This window comes from Saccostrea echinata, unplaced genomic scaffold (assembly GCF_033153115.1).
Source record: "Saccostrea echinata isolate AGI-Se365-2 ecotype Australia unplaced genomic scaffold, CSIRO_AGI_Sech_v1 ptg000025l, whole genome shotgun sequence".
Classification (NCBI taxonomy): Eukaryota; Metazoa; Mollusca; class Bivalvia; order Ostreida; family Ostreidae; genus Saccostrea; species Saccostrea echinata.
The window spans coordinates 9,852,483-9,877,259 of NW_026889774.1; the positions used below are offsets into that span (position 1 = coordinate 9,852,483).

The 24,777-nt window shown below is 34.8% G+C and overlaps 1 protein-coding gene and 1 long non-coding RNA gene across 2 annotated transcripts; both read right to left on the reverse strand.

Annotated features, from left to right (window-relative positions):
- Positions 1–1,075: 1,075 nt before the first annotated feature.
- LOC133192872 (uncharacterized) lies at positions 1,076–18,938 on the reverse strand. Its single transcript, XM_061328876.1, has 7 exons — positions 18,887–18,938; positions 15,804–15,887; positions 4,869–4,976; positions 4,159–4,263; positions 2,281–2,522; positions 2,023–2,139; positions 1,076–1,183 (listed from the first exon to the last, which is right to left on the reverse strand). Exons 1-7 carry the CDS (start codon positions 18,936–18,938, stop codon positions 1,076–1,078), a joined length of 816 nt encoding a protein of 271 aa, XP_061184860.1.
- Positions 6,973–11,927, reverse strand: LOC133192599 (uncharacterized). The gene is made up of 3 exons (XR_009721835.1): positions 11,696–11,927; positions 11,290–11,413; positions 6,973–7,129 (listed from the first exon to the last, which is right to left on the reverse strand). It is a non-coding gene; the product is annotated as an uncharacterized LOC133192599 (long non-coding RNA).
- Positions 18,939–24,777: the final 5,839 nt, after the last annotated feature.

The window sequence follows — 24,777 nt, forward strand, 5'->3', positions numbered from 1 at the left end:
CTATATATTGGTCACTTGGGAGTTTACATTTTAGAATTTGTTTATGCTGTCTAAATGCGATATGACAGTTTGTTATTAAATGCAGTGTAACCTTTGATCCATAAATAGTAGAGGGCTGATATTTGGACATATATATGAGGATTCTCCATTTTTTATCTACAGTAAAGGTCAAGGTCATATTAAGAGGTCAAAGGTCAAATATTGTGACGTCATCTACTGACTCTTTCACTTTTTGGCCATTGAATTTGTTTTTAATCGCCAAAATATCTAAAAACCATCGGTTTAATTTTCCGTATTTTGACACATTATAATCAATCTGTTGATTTTTTTTTTTGTAAAAATTGAATTATACATTTTCTCTTAAGAGAACTTAAAATGTAGCATTTTTACATGTGAATACGTATGTCCTACTTTTACATCATATTTTACTCAAATTTACCAGTATCAATATATTTTAGTGAATTTTAGTAACAAAAAGGTTGTCTATATAGAAAGCATCACACAAGTTTGCAAAAAATCAATTGATAATTTTTAAATAAGGCAATTCTCTAGTCGAATGTCTGATTTCACAATCTTCTTACAGGGGTCTGATAAGCCATATTTCAAACTATGTACGAAAAAAATGTGCGGTTGAATTTCTTTCATGTTACATATAAAGAGAGATTTTGTATCCTAGAACAAAATATCAAAGTTTCAAAAAAATCGAAATTGAGGAAAATTTTGGCCTTCCTATTCTGTACTACCTTGCGCAATATTGAAATTTTCAAATAAATTCTCTTTGACTTAAACCATGATTACAGTATTAATAAAAAGAATTCCTTAAAAAACCAATCTTGTTTACCTTAACAGATATTTAGAACTTTTATATTTAAAAAAAGCAATTGACAATGTATTTTTCTGCCATAAAGTTATGTGACGTACACTGTTAATGGTTGCAATAAAGAATTTTGCATGATTATGGATCTTCGACAGAAAATCAGAAGGACATGTGCTTTGGTGAGTCGACCCTTGGTATTTTAAAATAAAGACAGACAAAATTACAAAAAATGTATTTATATAACACAAATAGAATATGTTATGCTGGTTTCCACTCCTTTATGGTGTAGAAATCGGACATACGAGGAGTAGTTGTCTCGTTCAGTGTGAGGATCATAGGGGCATCGCTGCACGTCTGAGCGGCAATCTACAACAGGCGGATATGTATATTGACTGACCAGAAAATGCATGAGAAATACAGATGGAATAATTCTATGTTTTACAGATAGATAATAAATGATGCTTAGAGAATGTTTTCCCAAATAATATATATATATAGAGAGAGAGAGAGAGAGAGAGAGAGAGAGAGAGAGAGAGAGAGAGAGAGATGGCAACGTTTTATCTGATTTTTAGCAAAATATTTAAGGATGTACATGTATGTCTGAAACAAAGAAATAATTATACCGGAAATTGGAAACTTTATCATACTTGTGCAAAAAATGATAATATATTTGTGAAAAAAAATCACATGTAAAAAATAAATGAAAAGAACATCAAACGCAAGACTTAGCAAGAATTCAAACAAATTGTACTTCTAAAGAGCAATTTTTGGCAAAAATGCCTAAATTGAGTGTGACATTTGAAAAAGGCACTTCATATAAAAAATAAAAAAAAAAAAATTAATTATTCCTCATTTCAGTAAAAATTGTTATGCATAAGCAAGTAATATTCTCAGTGGACTAAAGCGATTAAAAATGGGTTTAATAGATACATGTACATGTACGTAAATACTCAAATCATCCTGAACCTGAACAATATTCAACCTTTTAATTTATAACCATATTGCACTTAATTTTTAAATTTGAATCCTTCAGTCAAACTTACTTCTCGTTATACTTCATTTAAAAAAAAGGACACTTCTGATAAACCATTAGTCCTCGTAATAATGTAGTAAACTGCTAATTTAAAAAAAAAAATCCTTTAATTTTATTTTGAAAGGATCACTAGATGCTTAAGTAAGTAATAGTATTTTATGAGTGTACAAACCGTAAAACCATTCCCAGAATCAGTGCAGCCAATGAAAAAGCCAGCCATATCATTGCTATTTTCGAAGAACGTTGCAACAGGCGTGTACGGCTGAATGTTTTTACACGATGATTTCACCTACAAAAATGTATCTCCAACAAACATCATGAACTACAGTATCGAACACAGATTACACAAAAATAGAGCCTCTCCATTTATCACATTCAAAAAGGTAGATATAAGAGTCAAACTTCAAATCCTCATCTATAAAATATCTACCGATAAACCCTGCATCCATGAGGTCCTCTCAGTAGTATTACATTTGTGGATGACGAAGGCCTCAGAAGACTGGTGTTTATTATTACTGGGACACAGTGACGCTCTGCTGTCCTCCACATGTATATTTTCTGCGATTGATTCAATGACACTGATCTTGTGGCCATTGCATTCCAATGGAGCCAATGGCATGGTGGTAGTGGTAGAAATGGTAGTAGTAGAAGTTGCAGTAGTTGTACTTTGAACTATATACACAAGCAGTTCTCAGAACTGAGAATTTCAAACTTTAAAGTTTGTATTTGCTTGGATATTTACATCCTTAAATCCACAAATTATTTCATTTAGCCATTGGCTGACAAATGATGATAGATACAAACCAAGATACTGAAAAAACTTGAATCTTGAATCATTCAGTATATTGCCTTATGATTTGCATCTCCTTTTTTTTAAAGGATCTACATTTGTTAATCATGAAGTTATTAGTCTCCTACTGGTGAAATCGGAATGTACTATTACAGTTTTCCTGTCAGTATTTCTGTTCCTTTGTTCGTCAGTTTGACCAACTTGTTTTTTCGCATGTGAGTCTACCTTGACGAGTTATAGATAAAGTTTGTATTGCTTCTGCTTCGATGGTTGTGAATGGAATTAATTATGGACTTATTTTTTTTTTTAATTTAAAGGGAACCAGAAAACACTTACCGATTGCTTATACAATAATCTCAGAATATTTATTTGCAGCGTTTTACGATTTGATTAAATCTAAAAAGTCTGACTCCCTGCTTTGTTGAGTAAATATAATTTTTAATAGAACACACTGTTTATTTATCAAACATATATTATTATGATCTGCATAATTGTCAATTACATGGCCTTTAACATTATTCGTTAGAAAGTACTTAAACATGACGTGCAACCGATCTGGTCTCAATCAAGGAAATCATTGAATATGAACTAAATAGCTCAAAAGGAACTAAACCACAACTCCTAGTCGGACACTTCAACTGAACCTGAGGCAGCTATCCTCTTTTTCACGTGAAGAGCAGGCAGTTCACTGCAGATCTAAAGCTGGAAACGTATTTAGTCTAAAAAGTCTGAGATCAAACAGAACTACCCAATCCACTCTACAAATGTCTTCTTTCACTTCGAGGTAAGAAAATGATAGTCAAGAAGACAGTAGTGCACTTAAAGAAAATAGTGTTCACCTGAGCTAAATATGCTTGGTATGAAAATTGTTTAAAAATCCAGTTTGGAAACTATTTCAGTTTTGATATATTCTTAAAAGGAGATATATTTGTTTGTTTGTTTGTTGTGTGTATTCACTGAAATTTGTCATTTTCTTTTACTTCCATTTTCAGATGTTTTGCGAACATTTTGCCGGAAAACGAATCTGACATGCCATATCGAGATTTTAACTGGTTAGATGCTTTCATTTGAGGGGTGCCCCATTGTTCAACGAAATTAGGATAGAAGGTTTGTTGCCTGTGGAAAATATTTTGTTACTGTGACCAGGTACAACATTGGTTGTAACACATTAAATATCTCTAGCTAGCTGCAAGACATCATCAAAATCGTTTTCTATACTTTATGAAACAATCTGAGAAGTGATCTAAACACTGAACTTAACCAAAGGCTTGCTTCTAAAGACATCCAGGAAACCTAACAGAAATAAATATTTCAGTAAACCCCCTGGCCCCCATACTCTAAAGTCGTTGCAGAAGTATAACTTATCGGCACCTACTCATTTAAATAGGCGTCTACCTGATTTTTGGTTAGTCTTCAGCCAAGGTGTAAATGACTGCTGATGATTTTGTTAATATTATGCACTCTTCTCTAATCTGAATTTGAAGTATACAGAGGTGGTAATCATATTCTACTACCTACCCTGACATTGACAATAATGACTCCGGAAGGTGCCAAAGCTGAATTCCTGATGACACTTTCCTGTCTCATCATGTGGGCAGAAACATTCACTATCTGTTAAACATTCTGAGGAAAGACAAGGGAAAAATTCATTTCTATTTTTTTTCTTTTTAGATAAAATTGATCGTGTGTTGTTTATCGTTTCATTCTAGAATTTTCACTCATATAGAGACGTCACCGTATGCCGGTGAAGGGCTTCAAATTTAGACATGTACTCGGCACTTAGGGCCATTGAGCAGTGAGAGTTCTTTATCGTGCCAACGCCTACCGTGAAACGAGTCCTCGTTTTTCAGTTCTCATTCAAAAGACCCGAGCGCTTGGTGTAGGAATGTTTACGTCTTAAATTTGACGCGGCGCGACGAACGAGCATCTAATCCAGGCCTCCCGATCACGAAGCGAACGTATTCTATGTTCTTAAAAATGAAATATATTTAGAAAAAAATTTATTTTGCATTAAGATGAGGTCCATCCCGTTTTGTACTGCAGTACTCTTTTATCGATATTTTGCACGTTGAAAGTAAAATTTAGGAAGTCTAAGTATTTGTATTTAGAATGAGGAACATTAGATTTCATCATTATATAAATGCATTTAACTCAGTTATTATATCAATGCATTCAAATCAATTTTCCGTTCTAAATATTTCGCAAAAGAATTTGCTTTGGTACATTACCATAACAACGACAGAAAGATCCACCTCCGTGATGTGAGCAATGTGGATGTTCTCCATTGTGGCATTGGCTGCTACAATCATTGTTAGATGAACAGAAAGCTGAAATAGCTAGAAAAAGAGTTAAAGAATATTTATTCTTTCTTATTACATGCATTTATATCCCATTATTCAATAAGAATCGTTGTGGAGAGTTCCCCATTAAAAACATTCACGTCTTGGAGTACAAACGTACATCACTTCCTATGAATATACATGTACTAATTTTTAAATGGGCATCAGAGGTGAAATGTTTGCAAGTGGGTAACTCAAAAATATCATTAACCACCTTTTAAAAAAATCTTATACGCAGACAATAAAGCAACAACTCCCCAAAAAATTAAGTATTTTCCCGAAAATTTAAAAACAGATAAATATTGATAAACATGGAAATTTCAGTATGTTTTTGTCAAAAAAATGTTGATGAGTAGATTTCTTGATTAAAAAAATGAATTTAGTTTTCAGAGTGAAATATAATATATGTGACTCATTCAATTTTTAAATCTTCAATCCTTAATTTTTAAAGATTGACTTCTAAAACAAAAAAAAAGGAAGAAGGAAAACAGGGAAAATAATTAAAACCATGTTGCAAACTTTTAATAACGGAAAGTGATCTGTGTTGTCTTGTAACGACAGCACAAGCTTTTTACACTATGTATTATACACGTATAACAATTCATTTTAAAGTTAACTGAAAATCTAAGATACCGTGAGTGTAAGATACCGTAAGCGTTATATATACGAGACCCTCAAGTTGTGTTTATTTTTGATATTTTAAAAAGTACTGCATATATCTGAATGAAATTTAAAGGCAAAAATCAAAATTGATAGAGGTATTAGTATATCAAATTTTGTTGATAACATACGATAATTTAAGATTTTATAGCAGTTGTGACATTACTTTTGATCAACCCCCTTAAAAAATTCAATTTCTCCACATGGTTTTGTTACGGTTCCCATAATTATTCCAGTCACGTATGAGTTATACTTTGTGGAAATACGTAGTACAAGTTAAATCACACTCCCTACAATATATGGGACTTTAGGACGACAAATAATATGTTCTATTAATTGTATATATATCTTATGATAAACCAGTATATTTACCATGTTCATTATTGGGATGAGGTCGGTAATTAGCGTTACCCGAAGTTCCTCGGTATCTTACATAGATATCATTCCCAGATCACATATTATCTCTTAACGATTATATTTGTATATACAAAGTTCAATCAGCCATAGTAACATGTTTTCGATAGTAGTTACCGATTATCCGCGCCCTAGGGTGCATGCTTTCTTTCGTCTATCCAATTGGCATGGCAGCATAACATGGCTTCTTTGCTCTAACAAAGATGGCGGGTATTTTCACTCTGTCGTGACGTCATAACAATCGAGCCCGACGTCAATATAAACCAGAGCAGATAGTCAGTTTGCAAGTTTGTAACTTCGGCTGTTACAACTCGTATCGCCAGCATGTCTGGCAGCGAGAGCCGCTGGGTAATTACTATTGAACATTAATTAATTAGTGGGAGCTGATAAATTTTGGGATGATATTTTATTTTTTTTCTTTTAATAATTATATTAAATTGTTCTGTGGGAGAAAATTAGTGGGAGGTGAAATAACTCTCCCATAACTATCAATTGTATTGTGAAGGGACTCCCAGTATTTTTGGGAAATACTTTTTATACTTCTGTAAATTTATTTATAATTCCCTAAAACTTAATTCTCCCATTTGAGAATATTTTATTCCCATTTCTAATTGGGAGAGAAATAATATTTCTACGGGAGCAAGAAATAATCATTCAAAGAGATTATGCAAATTAAATACAACAAGCAATAATAAGTTTTTATACATTTAATCCTGACTCAGAGTTCTTTTGTCCAATATACAGAATTGGGAGACCCACAAGTTGCATAAGGAAGAAAACTTCTGAACGGCAACATTGGTGTCAGAAGTGGGATCCTTCAATTTTCATTCCCATTTATCTGATTGGACAAAAGAAAATAATTATACAATAAATTATACAATAAATTTTTTATATTATAAAGTATATTAATACTCCTAAAAGAATTAAAAAAAAAATGTCACGGGAGAATAGTCATTTAGAAGATTCGGGAGAGATTATTTTCAATCCAAGATCCCAGGCAGAAGTAGAAAATTCATCCCATGAAGAACTCTTTCAAAATGAATCTTCACCAAAGCAAACATCAGCTCCCAAGGGCTCTGAAAATATAAATGAATTATTGTTAAAAGCAGTTGAAAATATGAATAGGGATGTTCTATGCATGAAGCAACATTTTGAAGAACAATTATCACAAATGAGACAAGAGTCCCATCAATAACATGGGAGGTTATCATCACTTGAGAATCATGGGGATGCTATTGGTCTACATAAATATGGGAATCATTCTAGAAGTCCCAGTCAATCACCATTTCTAGGGGCTGGGGAGAGATTTGAATCTTTCACAAACCCAATGTCCCCAAATTCAAGGGTGAACAGAAATAACAATAGCCTACATTTTCCCAATCAAGTGAAACCAACAGTCTCAATCAAACCGCAAACATATGATGGGGTAGAAGATTTTGAAGATTACTTAGCCCAATTTCAAGTTTTAGTAGAGTTGCATGGTTGGGATTACAGAACAAAGTCTTTGTATCCTGCCAGTACTTTAACTGGGAATGCTAGGGCAATTCTAGGGGAGCTTAATGAAGCTCAGATTAGGGATTTGGACTCCCTTGTTAAAGTTCTCAGTATGCATTTTGGATCATTAGAAAGGTCAGAGATGTATCGGGCAAGACTGAAAAAAAGGATTAAGGGAGAAAATGAGTCCCTATCAGAATTAGCTCAGTCAATCAAGAAATTAATCAGACAATCCTACCCGACTGCTGATCCTAACCTTACAAACATTTTAGCTCTAGATCATTTTATTGATGCTCTCCCAGACCCAGATATGCGCCTTAGAATACAGGTGGCAAGGGCTAAAGATATCGGGGAGGCTGAAATTTTAGCAATTAGATTAGAAACGCATAAAATGACAGATGCCCAAAGAGGAAAGCCAGTACATGCTGTAACTTCAAACACAGACTCTCAAAACCCTCCCAACAATAAAAATGAAGATTTAATTCTTTCTTTGCTAAAAGACATAAAAGATTCTTTGTCAGGTTTGAAAAATTCTGATCCAAAGTCCCATAATTATGGGAGATCATGGGAAAACAGATTTTCAAACAATAGGCCCAGACAGTTCAACAACTGAGAACATGACAAATATGGGTCAAGAAACAGTTATGGAAGTAGAACTAATCAGGGGAATCAATACTCCCAGAAGCCCTCCCCTCATAGAAATGACTTTGGTTTTCAAAGACAGGGAAACCATCAAACGTCGAATTCATGGGGCGGAAATCGGCGAGAATTGGGAACAAGCCCCAGAATAAACCAAGTAAAGTTAAGTAATTGTACAGGGGTTGATCCGGTATCAAATAAGTCTACAAGAAATCAGAATTTAGAGATAGGGAGTAAACCTCAAAATGAACAAAGTCCAAAAAGTATTTTAGTGGGAGACGTTCAAGGAAATGAAGGAATATTTATAGCTGGGAAAAAAGAAAATATTCAAACAACAATTTTGGTAGACACAGGATCAAGTGTGACTATTATAAGCCCCAAACTGTTTGATAAGATACAATTAGTAGAAAAATCAAGTGTTAAACCTTGTAGTGTGAAATTAAGATCAGCAAATGGAGATGACATCCCAGTTGTGGGAGAGTGTCTCCTTAAATTTAGCCTTAGAGATATTGAAGTTTCCCATACTGTTATCATTGCAAATATTGAAAACAAATGTATTTTGGGAGTTGATTTTATGAAGAAGTTTTCATGTAAGATTTGTTTGAAGAAAATGAGTTTGAAATTCAGGGAGAAGAAATCCCTTGTTTTACTGATGAAAATAGTGTAGTTGATTGTTGTAGGGTTTGTTTGACAGAAGATTTAGTGATTCCCCCAAACTGTGAATTTATTGCCCCTGCTAGGATAGAAAGTCCCAATTTTCAACGGGGCACTGCCATAGTAGAACCCTCAGAAAAGTTTATGGTAAAACATGAAGTATTGATTTCAAAAACTTCGGTAGAAGTAGATGGGGAAAATGTCCCAGTACGTTATTTGAATTTAGGTGACAAAAGTTTAAAGTTACACAAGGGTAGTGTAGTAGCCTCAATAGAAAGGGTTGAAGTTATTGAGAATGGGGAAGTTGTGAAAAACATAAGGGCTTATTGTAATGGGAATGACTCCCATATGCCCGATCATTTACAACAAATTTTAGATAGGGTTCATCCTAGTATTAGCTCTGAAGAAAAACAGACTAGCAAATCTTTTAAGGGAATTTGAAACAAGTTTCTCCCTTTCATCATCTGACATGGGTTCAACAGATTTGGTAGAGCATAGAATAAATACGGGAAATGCACTCCAGATTAAGCAACCTCCTAGACGTATTTAGCTAAAATGGCTGAAGCTAAGAAGGAAATAAATGACATGTTAAATAGGGGGGTGATGGAGACATCAGACAGTCCATGGAGTTCTCCCATAATCCTTGTTAAGAAAAAGGATGGGACAATCCGGTTCTGTATAGACTAGAGAAAGTTAAATGACGTCACTATTAAGGATAGTTATCCCATTCCAAGAATTGATACAACATTAGATGCCTTGTCAGGTTCAAAATTGTTTTCTACCCTAGATCTTAAGAGTGGGTATTGGCAGGTTAAAATGTCACCCGAGGACAAACCCAAAACAGCTTTTTCTATACCAGGGGGAGGACATTGGCAATTTTTAAACATGCCATTTGGTTTATGCAATGCGGGAGCAACTTTTGAAAGACTAATGGAAAGGGTCTTATCAAATCTTTCATGGAAAATATGTCTTGTTTATTTAGATGACATAATAATATTGTCTAAAACTTTTGAAGAACATATTGACAATTTAAGACAAGTTTTTGGGCGACTGAGGGAGGCTAATTTAAAAATGAACCCAAAGAAATGTGTTCTCTTGCAAAAAGAAGTTCCCTTTCTGGGACCTATTGTGAGTGAAAATGGGATAGCCACTGATCCCTCCAAGATTGACTCCGTCAACAATTGGCCCGTCCCTAGAAATGTTAAGGAAGTTAGAAGCTTCTTTGTTCATACTATAGAAAATTTATATACAAGTTCTCAGATATGGCTAGGCCATTACATAAACTTACAGAAGCAAATAGGAAGTTTTTATGGGATAATGATTGCCATGTAGCATTTGACAAGCTAAGGCGAGCATTAACTAGTTCTCCCATTCTTTCCTATCCTAATGAAGAAGGCTTATTTATTTTAGATACAGATGCCTCTAACATAGGTTTGGGAGCCGTTCCTTCCCAAGAGCAGGGGGGAGAAGAGAAAGACATAAGTTATTACAGTAAGACATTTAGTGCAGCAGAACGCCGCTATTGCGTTACTAGAAGAGAGCTATTAGCTATAGTGAATTCAATAAAGCACTTTCACCACTATTTATATGGAAAAACATTCAAAGTTAGAACAGATCATGGCTCCCTAACTTGGTTGTTGAATTTCAAAAATCCAGAGGGACAAATAGCACATTGGTTTGAATTTTTGTCTTCATACAATTTCAGAATTGAATATCGAGCAGGTCGCACTCATAATAATGCGGACCTTGTCTCAAGGGAGATCTAGACTGTAAGCATTGCAGTAAGGCAGAAGACAAATTTTCTTTCAATCAACATTTGCAAAATGAACCTCCCAATGAAAACCAATGCCAAGTAGAAAGGGAAATAATATCTGAAACTGAACATAATGATGTAAGTGATAGTCCCAACATTAATAGTGGTGTACCTGAAAAATGTTCTGTTACCACAAGGTCTAAGGGAACTCCCAGTGGGATAAGCCCTACACAACTAGAACAAACTAAAATTCTTCTAGAAAATGGAAAACCAGAAGATAGTATTAAGGCTTTACAAAGTAAAGACTCAGATCTAAGGGAAGTAATAAAATGGGTCAAAGCTAAACAGAAACCTCTTTGGGAAGACATATCCCATCTGAATGAAACATGTAAATATTGTTGGACAAGATTTGATTCTTTGCATTATAAAGATGAAATACTGTATCATAAATGGGAAAGTGTGCAACCAAAATTTCAAACTGTTCTCCCAAAATTTATCATTGGGAAAGTTATGAAAGAAATACATTGTAACATAACGGGCGATCATTTGGGGTTCAATTAAACTCTATCAAAGGCCCGAGATAAATATTTCTGGCACAAAATGTCCCAAGATATAAAGCATTTTTGTAAAAGCTGTGACAAATGTGCAGCTAGGAAGTCTCCTAATAAAACCCCAAAGGCCCAGTTACAAAAATACCTGGTAGGTGCTCCTATGGAGAGATGGGCAGTGGATATATTAGGTCCTTTACCAATGACTTACAGGAAAAATTCTTATCTTCTAGTTGTGGGAGACTACTTCACCAAATGGGTTGATGCTATCCCTGTTAGATATAAGAAATCAGTTACAGTAGCTCAGAAGTTAATAAATCATGTGGTCTCCATTTTTGGAGTCCCAATGCAAATTCACTCAGATCAAGGGCAAACATTTGAATCTGATGTTTTCAAGGAAATGTGTAAAATACTGGGTATAGATAAAACCCGTACTACTCCCTATAGACCTCATTCTTATGGGATGATAGAAAGAGCAAATAGAACAATTGAAAATATGCTTTCAGCATTTGTTAGCAAAAATAAAAAAAATTGGGATGACCTGATACCCTTACTCATGTTGGCATATCGATCATCTTTCCATGAGGCCACAGGGATAAGCCCATGTGAAATGGTGTTTGGGCGATCGGTCACACTCCCAGTAGATTTAGTGCTTGATAGAGTTGATCCTGAAAAATATGAATCAAAATTAAGTTCTGAATACGGCCAAAATCTATCAGAAAAATTATATAAAATACATGAATTTGCCCGAAATAAACTAAGCATATCTCTTGATGCTATGTTACGGGATTACAATGCAAAAATTCACCATAATCAATATGACCCAGGAGATGCTGTATGGGTCTTTTTCCCAAATCAAAATGTGGGACTCCACAAAAAGTTATCCCTTAAATGGAAGGGACCATTCATTGTTTTACAAAGAATAAACGATGTTCTTTACAAAATAGGGAAAAATGCAAAACATAAGGGGGATATTATCCACCACAATAGATTAAAACCATATCTGGGAGTAAATAAGCCCACGTGGTTCGAATCTCATGCATAGACTCCCTCTGTAAATAATGGAATATTTGTATAATACAAATAAGTAACTCCCATGCAACTTAATATCTGTCATTATGTATTTATCAGATCCAACGTTTCAAATGCCTTCTATGCGATGGGAAAGAATTTACGCAATTGGCCCATGCAGAAAGACACATTACAAGCTGCCACTCTGGATTCGCTTTCAAATGCACTGTGTGCGGGCTACTCCTAAACCGTAGAGACATGAAGAAGACGTGCCCCAATTATACACTACAAATAATCAAGAAATCTACTGGAACATACACTGATGAGGAGAAAAAGGAATTCGAAAATTTTGAGAAAGAAAGGGGAAAGCACGTAGAACCCTATATGAAAGAGGTAAAGCCTAACATGTACAATGGAGGAAAAGGGATGAAAAGAACCCTCCTGATCGACGCTCCTACGAACGTTAAATCCCGTAAAGTGACAAAAACTATAACCCAGAAACCTACCAAGGACAAATCCAATCCAGCCACCTCCGACAACTCGGCCATTTCACAAATCCAAAAACAAACACCTCCCATCTTCGGTGAGATCATCATCCCCACTCAGGAAGCAAAACCAGCTGCTTCAGGGGATGCTGCCCATCCTCCGCCACGACAAGTACCTGCCAAAGTACGCCGTCTTTCCGGTTCATCATCCTGCTCATCTAGCTCCTCCTCTTCATCGTCATCATCGTCGTCGTCATCATCTTCCGGATCATCCCAGCCCGAGAAGGCCATCTCACTGGGTGATTCGGAAACCTACATGATCCCCGAAGTGGAGGACGCCCCAGAGTACCACCCGACTGACAGGATGACAACTATCTTACGAGGAATTCAATCAGCTCAGAAACAACGTGTAATTCTAAACGTGGGAGGTTAAAGGTTTGAAACAAGCAAGACAACCTTACAAAACGACCCAGACTCACTTTTAGCCGCCATGACGAACCAAGATTCCCCCGTTATCCCTTATAACAAAGAGCACGTGCCAATGTACTTTATTGACAGGAACCCCCGGTTCTTTGATTTCATCTTAGACTTTCTACGGGATCCATCTCAAGTGGAGCACATCCTCCCCACAGATAATACCATACTAAAACAGATCTTCGTGGAGGCAAGCTACTATCGCCTAGAGGGATTATGTAATCCTATTAAGAAGAAAAACCAAGTGTTAATGAACAAAGCCTCATTGTGGGACAATTAAAAACTTTTTTATGTGATATGAAACAAACTGTGCCAAGGATTGCGATCTGAGTATAGGTATGTTAATCAGACAATGCTGCTAAAATTCATGTGATAAGTATTAATCTAACTTTGATATATTTATTGGAAAATTGTTGTGGATATTATCATATGTTGTTAATTTATTTTTGTCCTTTAATGTATCTTTGTTGACTATTGAATGTTATGAATTGTATATATTCCTATTACACTCATTAATTTAATGCCAAATGAAGTAATTATACCATGTTTAACTGTTGCAAGTCGTTTTTATTCCCAAAGACTCAGGGAAGCAAGAAACTTGTACATGTACCTACCTTTTAATATTCCCTGGACTAAAGTATAAAACCATTCGAGGACGAATGTTCTTCACATGGGAGGGGGCCGTGTTACGGTTCCCATAATTATTCCAGTCACGTATGGGTGATACTTTCTGTGGAAATACGTAGTATAAGTTAAATCATACTCCCTACAATATATGGGACTTTAGGACGACAAATAATATGTTCTATTAATTGTATATATATCTTATGATAAACCAGTATATTTACCATGTTCATTATTGGGATGAGGTCGGTAATTAGCGTTACCCGAAGTTCCTCGGTATCTTACATAGATATCATTCCCAGATCACGTATTATCTCTTAACGATTATATTTGTATATACAAAGTTCAATCAGCCATAGTAACATGTTTTCGATAGTAGTTACCGATTATCCGCGCCCTAGGGTGCATGCTTTCTTTCGTCGATCCAATCGGCATGGCAGCATAACATGGCTTCTCTGCTCTAACAAAGATGGCGGGTATTTTCACTCTGTCGTGACGTCATAACAATCGAGCCCGACGTCAATATAAACCAGAGCAGATAGTCAGTTTGCAAGTTTGTAACTTCGGCTGTTACAACTCGTATCGCCAGCATGTCTGGGAGCGAGAGCCGCTGGGTAATTACTATTGAACATTAATTAATTAGTGGGAGCTGATGAATTTTGGGATGATATTTTATTTTTTTTCTTTTAATAATTATATTAAATTGTTCTGTGGGAGAAAATTAGTGGGAGGTGAAATAACTCTCCCATAACTATCAATTGTATTGTGAAGGGACTCCCAGTATTTTTGGGAAATACTTTTTATACTTCTGTAAATTTATTTATAATTCCCTAAAACTTAATTCTCCCATTTGAGAATATTTTATTCCCATTTCTAATTGGGAGAGAAATAATATTTCTACGGGAGCAAGAAATAATCATTCAAAGAGATTATGCAAATTAAATACAACAAGCAATAATAAGTTTTTATACATTTAATCCTGACTCAGAGTTCTTTTGTCCAATATACAGAATTGGGAGACCCACACGTTGCATAAGGAAGAAAACTTCTGAACGGCAACAGTTTGAACATATTTTATTGTAATTTATAAATACAATGGGATTGGGCACAAGATCTGAAAACTTATAACGCCTTTTCCCTACATGTAAATTACACATTTAAATCGCCAAAGTTGAACATGAAGTTTTAAAGTATACAATATTTGCAAAAGTTTACAAATCGATGCATTTTTCTGATATATAGATACACTTAATTTTGTACAAATGCATATACTGATACATTTATTAATGCTAACAAGGAAATCTACCAGAATGTTTAATAAATGTTTTCCCCGGATACCTTAATTTTTGCCCGAATACCTTATTTTTTTTGTCCTAATACATACACATGTACTTGTGGATCAATTTTCTATCAGAAATAAAAATAATGGTGCATTTATTCGTGCTTCCTGAAAAGATATTCGAGATTTGATAATTTTCCTTAATATATAGAATAATTAACTTAAAAAAATGAACTTTGAAGAAATACCATAAATAAATACAGATTACTTTGTGAATTCAGAGACATTTTTTGTGAGCTTTTTCAAATACTTAACTGCTGATTTTCAGAACCTGAGGATTAGACCACCTTAAATCTTAAAAAGGATCATGCGCAAACTAAGAGACAACATTGTTTTAAGAAATCAGCCATCAACAGCACAATTGTAGACATGTAAGCTTCTTTTCAGATGACCAAAGATAACATTTCCTAATATGATATCCATAAGCATTTAATAAATCATATCATTATTATTATACCCTGAAAAAGCAAGTGCTAAATGTTTGTAGGCTATAGAACTCTTCAAAGTGTACTGGATGAGATTGCTGGGAAGAACACATGAATGGGAGACTTTCCATTTCAATTACTGATTACCGAAATATATATATATATATATATATATATATATATATATATATATATATATATATATATATATATATATATATATATATGTATAGATATGTATGTATGTATATATATGTAAACCTTGTCCTTTTTATATTGTATTCTAATAATTTAGATTTATTACCCTGACAGACACAGTGACCAAATGAGCATTGTGCTTGGTTGTTGTGACAATGAAAACTGCAATCCCTGGCACTTCTACAGATGTCTGAAAAATGAAGCCAAATTAAAAATAAACCGGAGGCATTTGAATGGAAGCAGATTGTAAACAATCAAGCGTTACAATGACTTGTACTTATTTAGGAATGACTCTAATTCTTGGCCAAATTATTCGAGTATAACCTGGTTTGGGTCAGTTTACGCTTTATAATCCGCGAAACCAGGTTATACTCGAATAATTTGGCCAAGAATTAGAGTCATTCCTTATAATTTAATTTTAAAATCATTAGATAACTATGGGTGTAAAATTTCGTTGCTTTTTATTAGTTCAAATTTGCCGCTCAATAATACAACCGTAGTAACGGAAGTGAGGGGAGGTAAAAACTGATACATAGGCCTAGCTTTTTGTTTGTTTACATGTGGTAAGATCGAATTATTTGAAGTTAAAGGTACATTTATTAAATCTGGAATTTTCCATGAATCCCGAGGACTGGAAATGAGAGGATTGTATGGATACAGATGATTCAGCTGGTTGTCAGGGGTGTGTGTCCCCAAACCAGGTTATACAGAAATAATTTGTGTTCCTTTTTGGATATTAACCAATCAGATACAAACAAAATTAAATTATTTTAAATATTCGAAAATTAAAAACTTTTAGTTCAGGCACGTAGTATCGTTTTTCGTTTTAGAAACGGGGGGATGGGGGGGGGGGGATTGACAACTTATCTGAAAAAAAAACTTTGACAAGCAAAAAAGAAAATTGTCCAAACTTCAAAACCCTGTGTGTGTGTGTGTGTGTGGGGGGGGGGGGGGGGGTAAGGGAAGGGCGGGGGGGGAGTGAATTTTTTTTTTTCATAATCAGATTTTATTAATACATAACCGCATTATCATGACTTAACTATAATGCAACAAAAAGTGGGGACTAACTATTCCTTTCAATGAACATTTTCATCAGTGAAAAGTTATGTTTTGAAAAAAAGAAATGGAGGTGGAGGTTTGGGAGGGGAGCCTCCTCCTCCCCCCCCCCCCCCCCCCGATACTACTTGCCTGTAGTTAGCCAGAGAATCTATGAATTCGATTGTTTAATGAAGAGACGTAAAAACTCAACAATATGATTAAAATATGCAGTATGAAATGTCAAGTTTCCTTCCTTTCCGATTAGGACACACTACAGATGAACATTAAGTTCTTAATTTCAGGATAAATATGAATTCCACTATTACAAACAATCATTAGAGTAACGAGCAATAATGGTATCGGTTTTAGAAGTTTAGTAAAAATTATCCAAGGTACATAAACTTAAATAACTGATGGTAAACTAAAATATGTCAATTATTTTTCTACATTTTCATACAAGGAAAAAGAAATTAAGACATTTTGATAAAAACATTATGTAGGTTACAAACGTTTCTTTAAAAAAAATTGAAAAATGAATTTTTCAAGCTCTTTTCACTTTAATAACACAAAAACATAAAATATACAAGACGATAGTGCAAAAACATCAATCATATTTTTCACAGAGCACACCCAGCACAATCCCTGTTCCATATTGGCCTCTCGTACACTGAATAATATTCAATGTACATTTTAACTTATTTTATCTCATTTTTATTCATCCAACTATAGTCTACCTGACTATTAAAAACTATGAAAGTAGTTTTATATACTAAAATTTCTTGTATAATTCCTTTATTCGATTTACCTAATCGATTATTTTATTACATTGATGAATTATCATAGGTAAGTAAAATGGAACACCCCATCTTTACTCCAGAACCCCTGACCCAGGGGCCATGAATTTCATAATTTTGAAAGAACACCTGCTCTTCATAATCATGCATATAGTTTCTCTGCAAAAAAAACTAAAGAGCAGAAAAGATTTTTCAAAAAATTAATGCTTTTTCAATAGATGATCATGATCAATAGAGCCCCGCCTTAACTAGAGGACCCCTGATCCAGGGGGGGCATGAATTTCACAATTTGGGAAGAAGCACCCTTGCTCATTATATCTAAGCACTTAGTTTCTCTGCTTAATATAGGGAGAGAAGATTTTTGAAGAATTTATGCATTTTCACCTTATGATCTATAAAGTCTACCCTAACTCAGAGAACCTGACCCAGGGGCCATGGATTTCTCAATTTTGGTAGAGGGCTCAATTTTCATTACAAATCATGCCAGAAGTTGACTGCATGATGTCCAGGAGTTATGAAGAAAATTTTTAAAGATTGCTTTAATTTTGATGGTTTTAGCCCCACTCCCCAGTCCCCGATGAGGGGCAGAGATATGAAATCATAACTTTAGTTTCCCTTCACACATAGATGATGTATGCCAGAATTGGTTGAAATTGATTTAATAAGCGGTTCCAGAAAAGAAGCGGAAAATTTTCAAATGCTAACACACGACATCGGACGAAAACACATAGCAGTAGGTTTGCAGTTCCTCCAAAATTCTGAATAACAAATCACAAAATCACCACCACCTTCATTAGAGCAATATATAGGAAAAAGCCGTCTTATCTACAGAATCTTGTTCAAATTAAAAATCAAGCAGTGTGTGTCACTTGAAGTAAGCAGAAAGCCACGCCCCTCTTTATCACATAATTTTTTAAATGTTTTCACTTACAAAAATTCATCCAAGGTTGAGCTTCTGTCAAAATTTTATCACATATAATTTTTTCATCTTGTGTTGAAGATTATGCTAGACAATATTCATTTTACATGCTCTATTGCCAGAAATTGACAAAATTGTTCAATTTTATACTAAAAAAACCCATCACTTCAAAGTACGTTAACTTTGACATTTTGTCGTTCAAATTGCATTGTTCAATATAACTTTTTATCGCCGAGAATGATATTCAAGGTCATGGTCTAGATGATCAATCAGTAATTTCAGAATAATTACTAGGAAATCCATCCATGATACTCGATCTCCATGGGTATTTTGTGTTCCATTTGTGAACCACTTCCCCCAAAACGACTGTAGCTGAATTATGATAAATGTGTATTTGAGAAAATTTGGGCTATAAAAGATCTTAAAAAATTACTGTACCTGCAAACGTGTTGAAATGAAGAACAGACAGAGCGATAAATATAAACCTCATCTTGGCTTGGTATTGCAATGTAAGTTCCTAGTTCTTTCTTATTTCGTGTGCAAGTGAGATAAGATAACTCGTGTGAAGGTTTTCATTATAATATTGCACCAGATATTCTGCATAACTCAAAATAAAGATACCGACATGCATGCATTTTTGTTTAGTATTGCCATTTCTTTACTATAATGACATGCAGCTCTACAACGTTTTCTGTATTGCTATTATAGCTTGTACATTTTAAATGAAGGACACTGGATCTAGTATTCTTTTTATGTCACAGTATATTTAGTAGTTGTGAACGTCGTATATAGTGTCTCCAAAATTTATTTATTTATTTACACGTAAAAAAAGTGAAGATTAAGGACATACGCAACATACCTTACGTACCGATAATTTTTCAAGGTATTCTTAATTTAAGATTATGACGCCATCAGATGTTCGTAAACTAAAAATCAGCATGCATTACCAGGGGGGTTGAAAAGAAATCAATTGATAAAAATTCTTAAATAATTCGAAGAAAAATATTCAAAAATACTAAACATATATTCTAAATGTTTTGTTTATCCAAACTTGTTTTAGAAGAAGTATACAACAGCATATATAGACATTAAAATCTAGCACACAGTTCCTTTAAGTATTGGAACTCTTTAAGTCGCCCGCGTGGGGCAGTGGTTAGAGCGTCTGCTCTAGGGTCGCGGAGTAAGGAGTTGATCCTTACGTCGCGGGTTCGAATCCCACTGTGGGACATGGAGACCGGTCCTTCGGATGAGACCGTATTAACCGAGGTCCCGTGTCGCAGTAGGTGCTGGCACGAAAAAGATCCCTCACTGCTCAATGGCCGTACGTGCCGAGTATAGGACAAAATTTGCAGCTCTCAACCGGCAAGTGGTGGCGTCTCCATATGAGTGAAAAATTCTCGAGAGGGACGTTAAACAGCATACAAACAAAGAAAACAAACTCCAGGGAAAAAGACATTAAAGTTAAAAATACGTTGCGTATATCCTTAAAATTGTAAAACATATGCAGTGGAATGCACAGGCTACGGGAATATACGTATAAGGAAAACACATCGTATCAAAGTAAAACATAAGTATGCATCGAGGATGAAGAAGGTGTATGTTATTAAAATAGAAAATGTTCTGTCATTTGAAAGAAATATCTAATTATATTTACACTTTGTCATAAAAAAATCTAAGAAACCAAATGAAGAAAAAAAATTAGAAGACTAGACTTTAACATAGTTGACATACCAATAAGTTACTACAAAGAGTTGTTGGCATTTGATCGATACAAAAATATTTGACACTATCTGTTAATGCATTAAAAGAAATTACAAATACTTAACAGTACATATCCAGAGGACATTTGTTAAAATACATGTATGTATGTCACTGATCTGAAAGAATTACTAAAGAGAGATATATGCATAAATAGAAAATATGTAAGGAAAACAGTATATTGTAAATCACTTTTTATTCGCAAGAAGATTACGCGATACCATCGGCCCGCGAAAATTTCTCCCGTATTTTTAAGATTATATAGAATAATATCCAAAAATTGTGAAATTTTTGTCTAATAAATACCAAATAAATATATCGGGAAACTTATTAAAATTTTGTCTCGTGAATACTGTGTAAATATCAAATTAATATATCACGAAAATAAGGCGTCCCGAATGATCTACAGTGATGCAAAATCTTGAAATGCCTTCAGAGTTACAATACTAAGACGGATGTATGAATGACCTGAGTTAACTTTGATTATGTAAATAATGGCTTAATCATCCTAGCCATTTGATATTAATCTCATCGGCCCCCGACCCAATATACAAATGTACATCAGCGTCAGAACTTTTCTCCAGGTAACCCTAGCGTCAATTCCATTACACACACGCTGGTTAAGCCATTGTCTCCTAATGTTATATAGCAGCTGTTTTTATTTCTAATATAATCTTACCATAACTCTTTTTTGAAATACAGTTTTTGTCAATTGAGCGGAAATGATCTAATTTATGCGAATGATGTGGGGACACTGACGTTTAGAGTTAGTCATAACTAACCTATTGATATTTTTTTTTCTTTTGATGGACACACGGTGCTTCTCGAAAGTTCTGCACCCCCCACCCCCGACTAATTTATTATTTTAAGAAATAATTTCTATACACAATTACTTCATATGAACTAATTTGAAACAAATTTAGACCCATTATACTGTAGCAAAGTACATGTATTTTGAAAAGGTGCTTTAAAAATATACAGAATATATTTTGTTGAAGTCAGGGTAAACTGCATAATTGTAAGTTACTACTATAAAAATAAAGTTTTTCAGTTGTAGTTTTTACACAATAAACAGAAGTCATTCTTTTGTCCATCTTTATGTCCTTTCATGTGTAATTATTTCACATTTTAATTCCTTCCCTGGAAATTCTAGGTCAATGTCTCCTTCAAAGTTAGCATAAAACATCTTTGGGTATTCAAAAGAAAATGTGTTATGAAAATTTGTGTCTGTTTCCAGAAAACTAGGTAAAATATTTAATTTTCAAGTAGAGACTGTAGGTTTTAAGCATTCTTAAATGATCAAACCATGTCAACTGATGCAAATTAGGAAGGGTGTTTCACAGCCTCAAAGTAGGTCGTGGTGACTCACACTTGGAAGTTTATATGAAGATAACGAACAGTAATCAAGCTCGAAAGGTTCATTGAAACAATACAAATCGGAAGCAGAGCAAACACGGACCTCTAAAAACATCAGAGATGGGATCAGGTGCCATAGAGGAGTAAGCATCCCCTGTCGACCGGTCACACCCTCTGCTCCTTGTCATGATCGGACAAACGGAAAATCCACAGATAATTCAGTGCGAAAATAAGGCCTAACAATTTGTATGAAAAACGTCAGTTTTAAACATTCGACTAAATGAGAGAATGTATTTCCTGACAGTCATTGTATCAACTATAGAGCACATGAATAAGGGAAGTTGACGATAGAAAATTTGAAATCGTATATCATAAAGATTTGTTGTTAATTTTGCCATAAACGTCTTTTTCTAGTAAAATATCCAAATGTGAAGCAGATGTGTCCGACTCTATGATATCTTTTACTTCGAGTTCAGAGGGATATATCAAATAAACGTAGAAATGAAATTTTATATTGTTAATTGATAAAACGACGTCAACATATGTAAATGTTGAATTGATTGATTGATTGTACATGTATGTTGTTTAACGTCCCATTCAAGAATTTTTCACTCATATAGAGACGTCACCATATACCGGTGAAGGGCTTCAAATTTAGACCTTTACTTGGCACTCAGAGCCATTGAGCAGTGAGAGTTCTTTATCGTGACAACGCCTACCGTGACACGGGGCCTCGGTTTTTAAGGTCTCATCCGAAGGACCCGCAACTTTCACTTCAAAGTGCCGTGCGCTTGGCGAAGGAACAGTTGCTACCTATTTCTTATCGACTTAAGTTAGTCGCGGCCGTGATTCGAACACACGACCTTCCGATCACGGAGTGACCGCTCTACCGACTGAGCTACCGTGACGGTAATGTTGAATGAATTGAAGGCCACAGCAAGAGACTTCTTCTTTTCATGTAGAAGTTTTTGAATAAATTCTGCTTCAAGTGAAAACACTCTTTACATGCATAAAGGGACGCAATAAGTACTCATGGGAATTCCGACAGAGCGTTGAAAGATTTGATCTCCAAAAAATACATACTAGATATTGTCAATCAGAAACTAAACATTGTTTTAATATCAACTTTGGTCGCCCGCGTGGCGCAGTGGTTAGAGCGTTTGCTTTAGAGTCGCGGCGTAAGGAGTTGATCCTTACGTCGCGGGTTTGAATCCACTGCGGGACGTGGGGACCGGTCCTTCGGATGAGACCGTATAAACCGAGGTCCCGTGTCACAGTAGGTACTGGCACGAAAAAGATCCCTCACTGCTGAATGGCACTGAGTGCCGAGTATAGGTCAAAATTTGCAGCCCTCCACCGGCAAGTGGTGGCGTCTCCATATGAGTGAAAAATTCTCTCGAGAGACGTTAAACAACAAACAAACAAAAACAAACTAAAATATCAACTTTGGAGTATTTTTGTGTACATTCAGAATGTTTTTAACAAAATAATTTTGCGAATGACCAATGACAAGGTAAGTAAAATTACGAATAACATTTTTGTGTCGCCTGCAGAGCAGAGCAACACTTAGGGATCATTTACCCGGCATCTGTCTGTCTGTGTGTCCGTCTGTCTAGCTGTCCGTCTGACACACCTTATATCTCGAGAACTGTAAGAGGTATGGATTTGATATTTTGCACATATATTGTTTTGCTCTATGGCTTTTGTAAATTACCATGGTTACCTGACCTTGACCTATGACATACTTTTCAAAACAGTTCATAGTGCCGATAAACAGCATACTTCTGACATTTAAGAGGTAAATCTAAGCTATTTAGCATGTGTACTGTTTGACTTCTTTCCACAAATTACCCCGGGTAGTTTAAATTAACTTTTGACTTTTTAATTTTGAGAGGCAGGGATTTTATAATTAGCATTTATACATGTTCATGATACTTGTACTTTGAAACTATGATATTCAGTTACCACACAAACTTATATTTAAATACTATGATAATAGATCGGTATCGGTATCCCACAATGGGTCGTATAGACTGACAATTGTAGTAAAGACAGACTGAAATCTGTTTTGGAGGGATAAAATAATTATTTCTAATAAATTCATTTGAGGGTTGGGGAATCATATTTTCTTTGATTGTCAGATTCTATCCCTGTCTTATACTATTGGATGCATTTTTTCGTTGCAAGCAAATGCATGAACTATCATTCTAGTAGTAAATTAATAGCATCTATTTGCTTATATACAAAATAGATGCCTTTATTTTACGAGAGAAGTATTTTGTTTGAGTCGGGCTCGGCCCGACTGAAGAAGTATATAAAGGCTCGAGTTTGTCATACACCTTCCTTTCTGCTGAACTTTTCAAAGGTAAAGACGTGTTGAAAGTGTTGTTAAAAAATTTAAGTAATTTTGCGTTGTAAATCTCAAATATCTTATTTTTCTTTATTATTTTTTAATTTCCAACATTCTCTAGGTTTATTTCATAAATACAGCGGATGACACTGGATTGTTAATTTGCATGTGGCAGACGACACGTGCGTTATCTCTTAATCACGTACATAAGCAGTCATTAAAAAATTATTTGGCAATTCAATTTATTTATTGCATCGTCGGCTGTCTCTGTATATAATTTAAAAAGAAATTGGATGGTATTGTTTTTAATTTTTTATGTATTATCAGACGCGCACGTTTCATGTACTCGTGTTAATTGTTCAGCATTAATTTATTCTATATTCGATTTACATGTTTCATAATTCATCAATGAAAAAATGCCACCCAAGAAAAAGAGAGCCAACCAGAAACAAGCCAGTGCTAGTGCAAGCGGTGCACCGAGTCCAGCTGGTGTAGCCCCAATATTGAAAGAGGGCACAAGTGGAGAAAAGCATTTAGAGACTCAAGTTGATATGCACAGACCTTCCAGTACCAAAAGAGAGAGATCAGAAACTGTTGTTTCATCACCAAACCCTGCTGTACCAGGTACATCTGCCCCCTTTGAATTGCCCAATTCGGTTGAATCAGTATATTCACCTCTAGCAAGCATTGTCTCTAGTAACATTAGAACCAAAATAGTCAATTCTATTTATATTGATATTGCAGTGCTTCTAGATAATACTTCACTAAGTGAGACAATGGAAAAGAAAATTTATTTTAACGATAAGGGGGAACTAATCACTTGGGAAAGTTCCCAAACTAAAGTTAAAATAACTTCAATAGATAA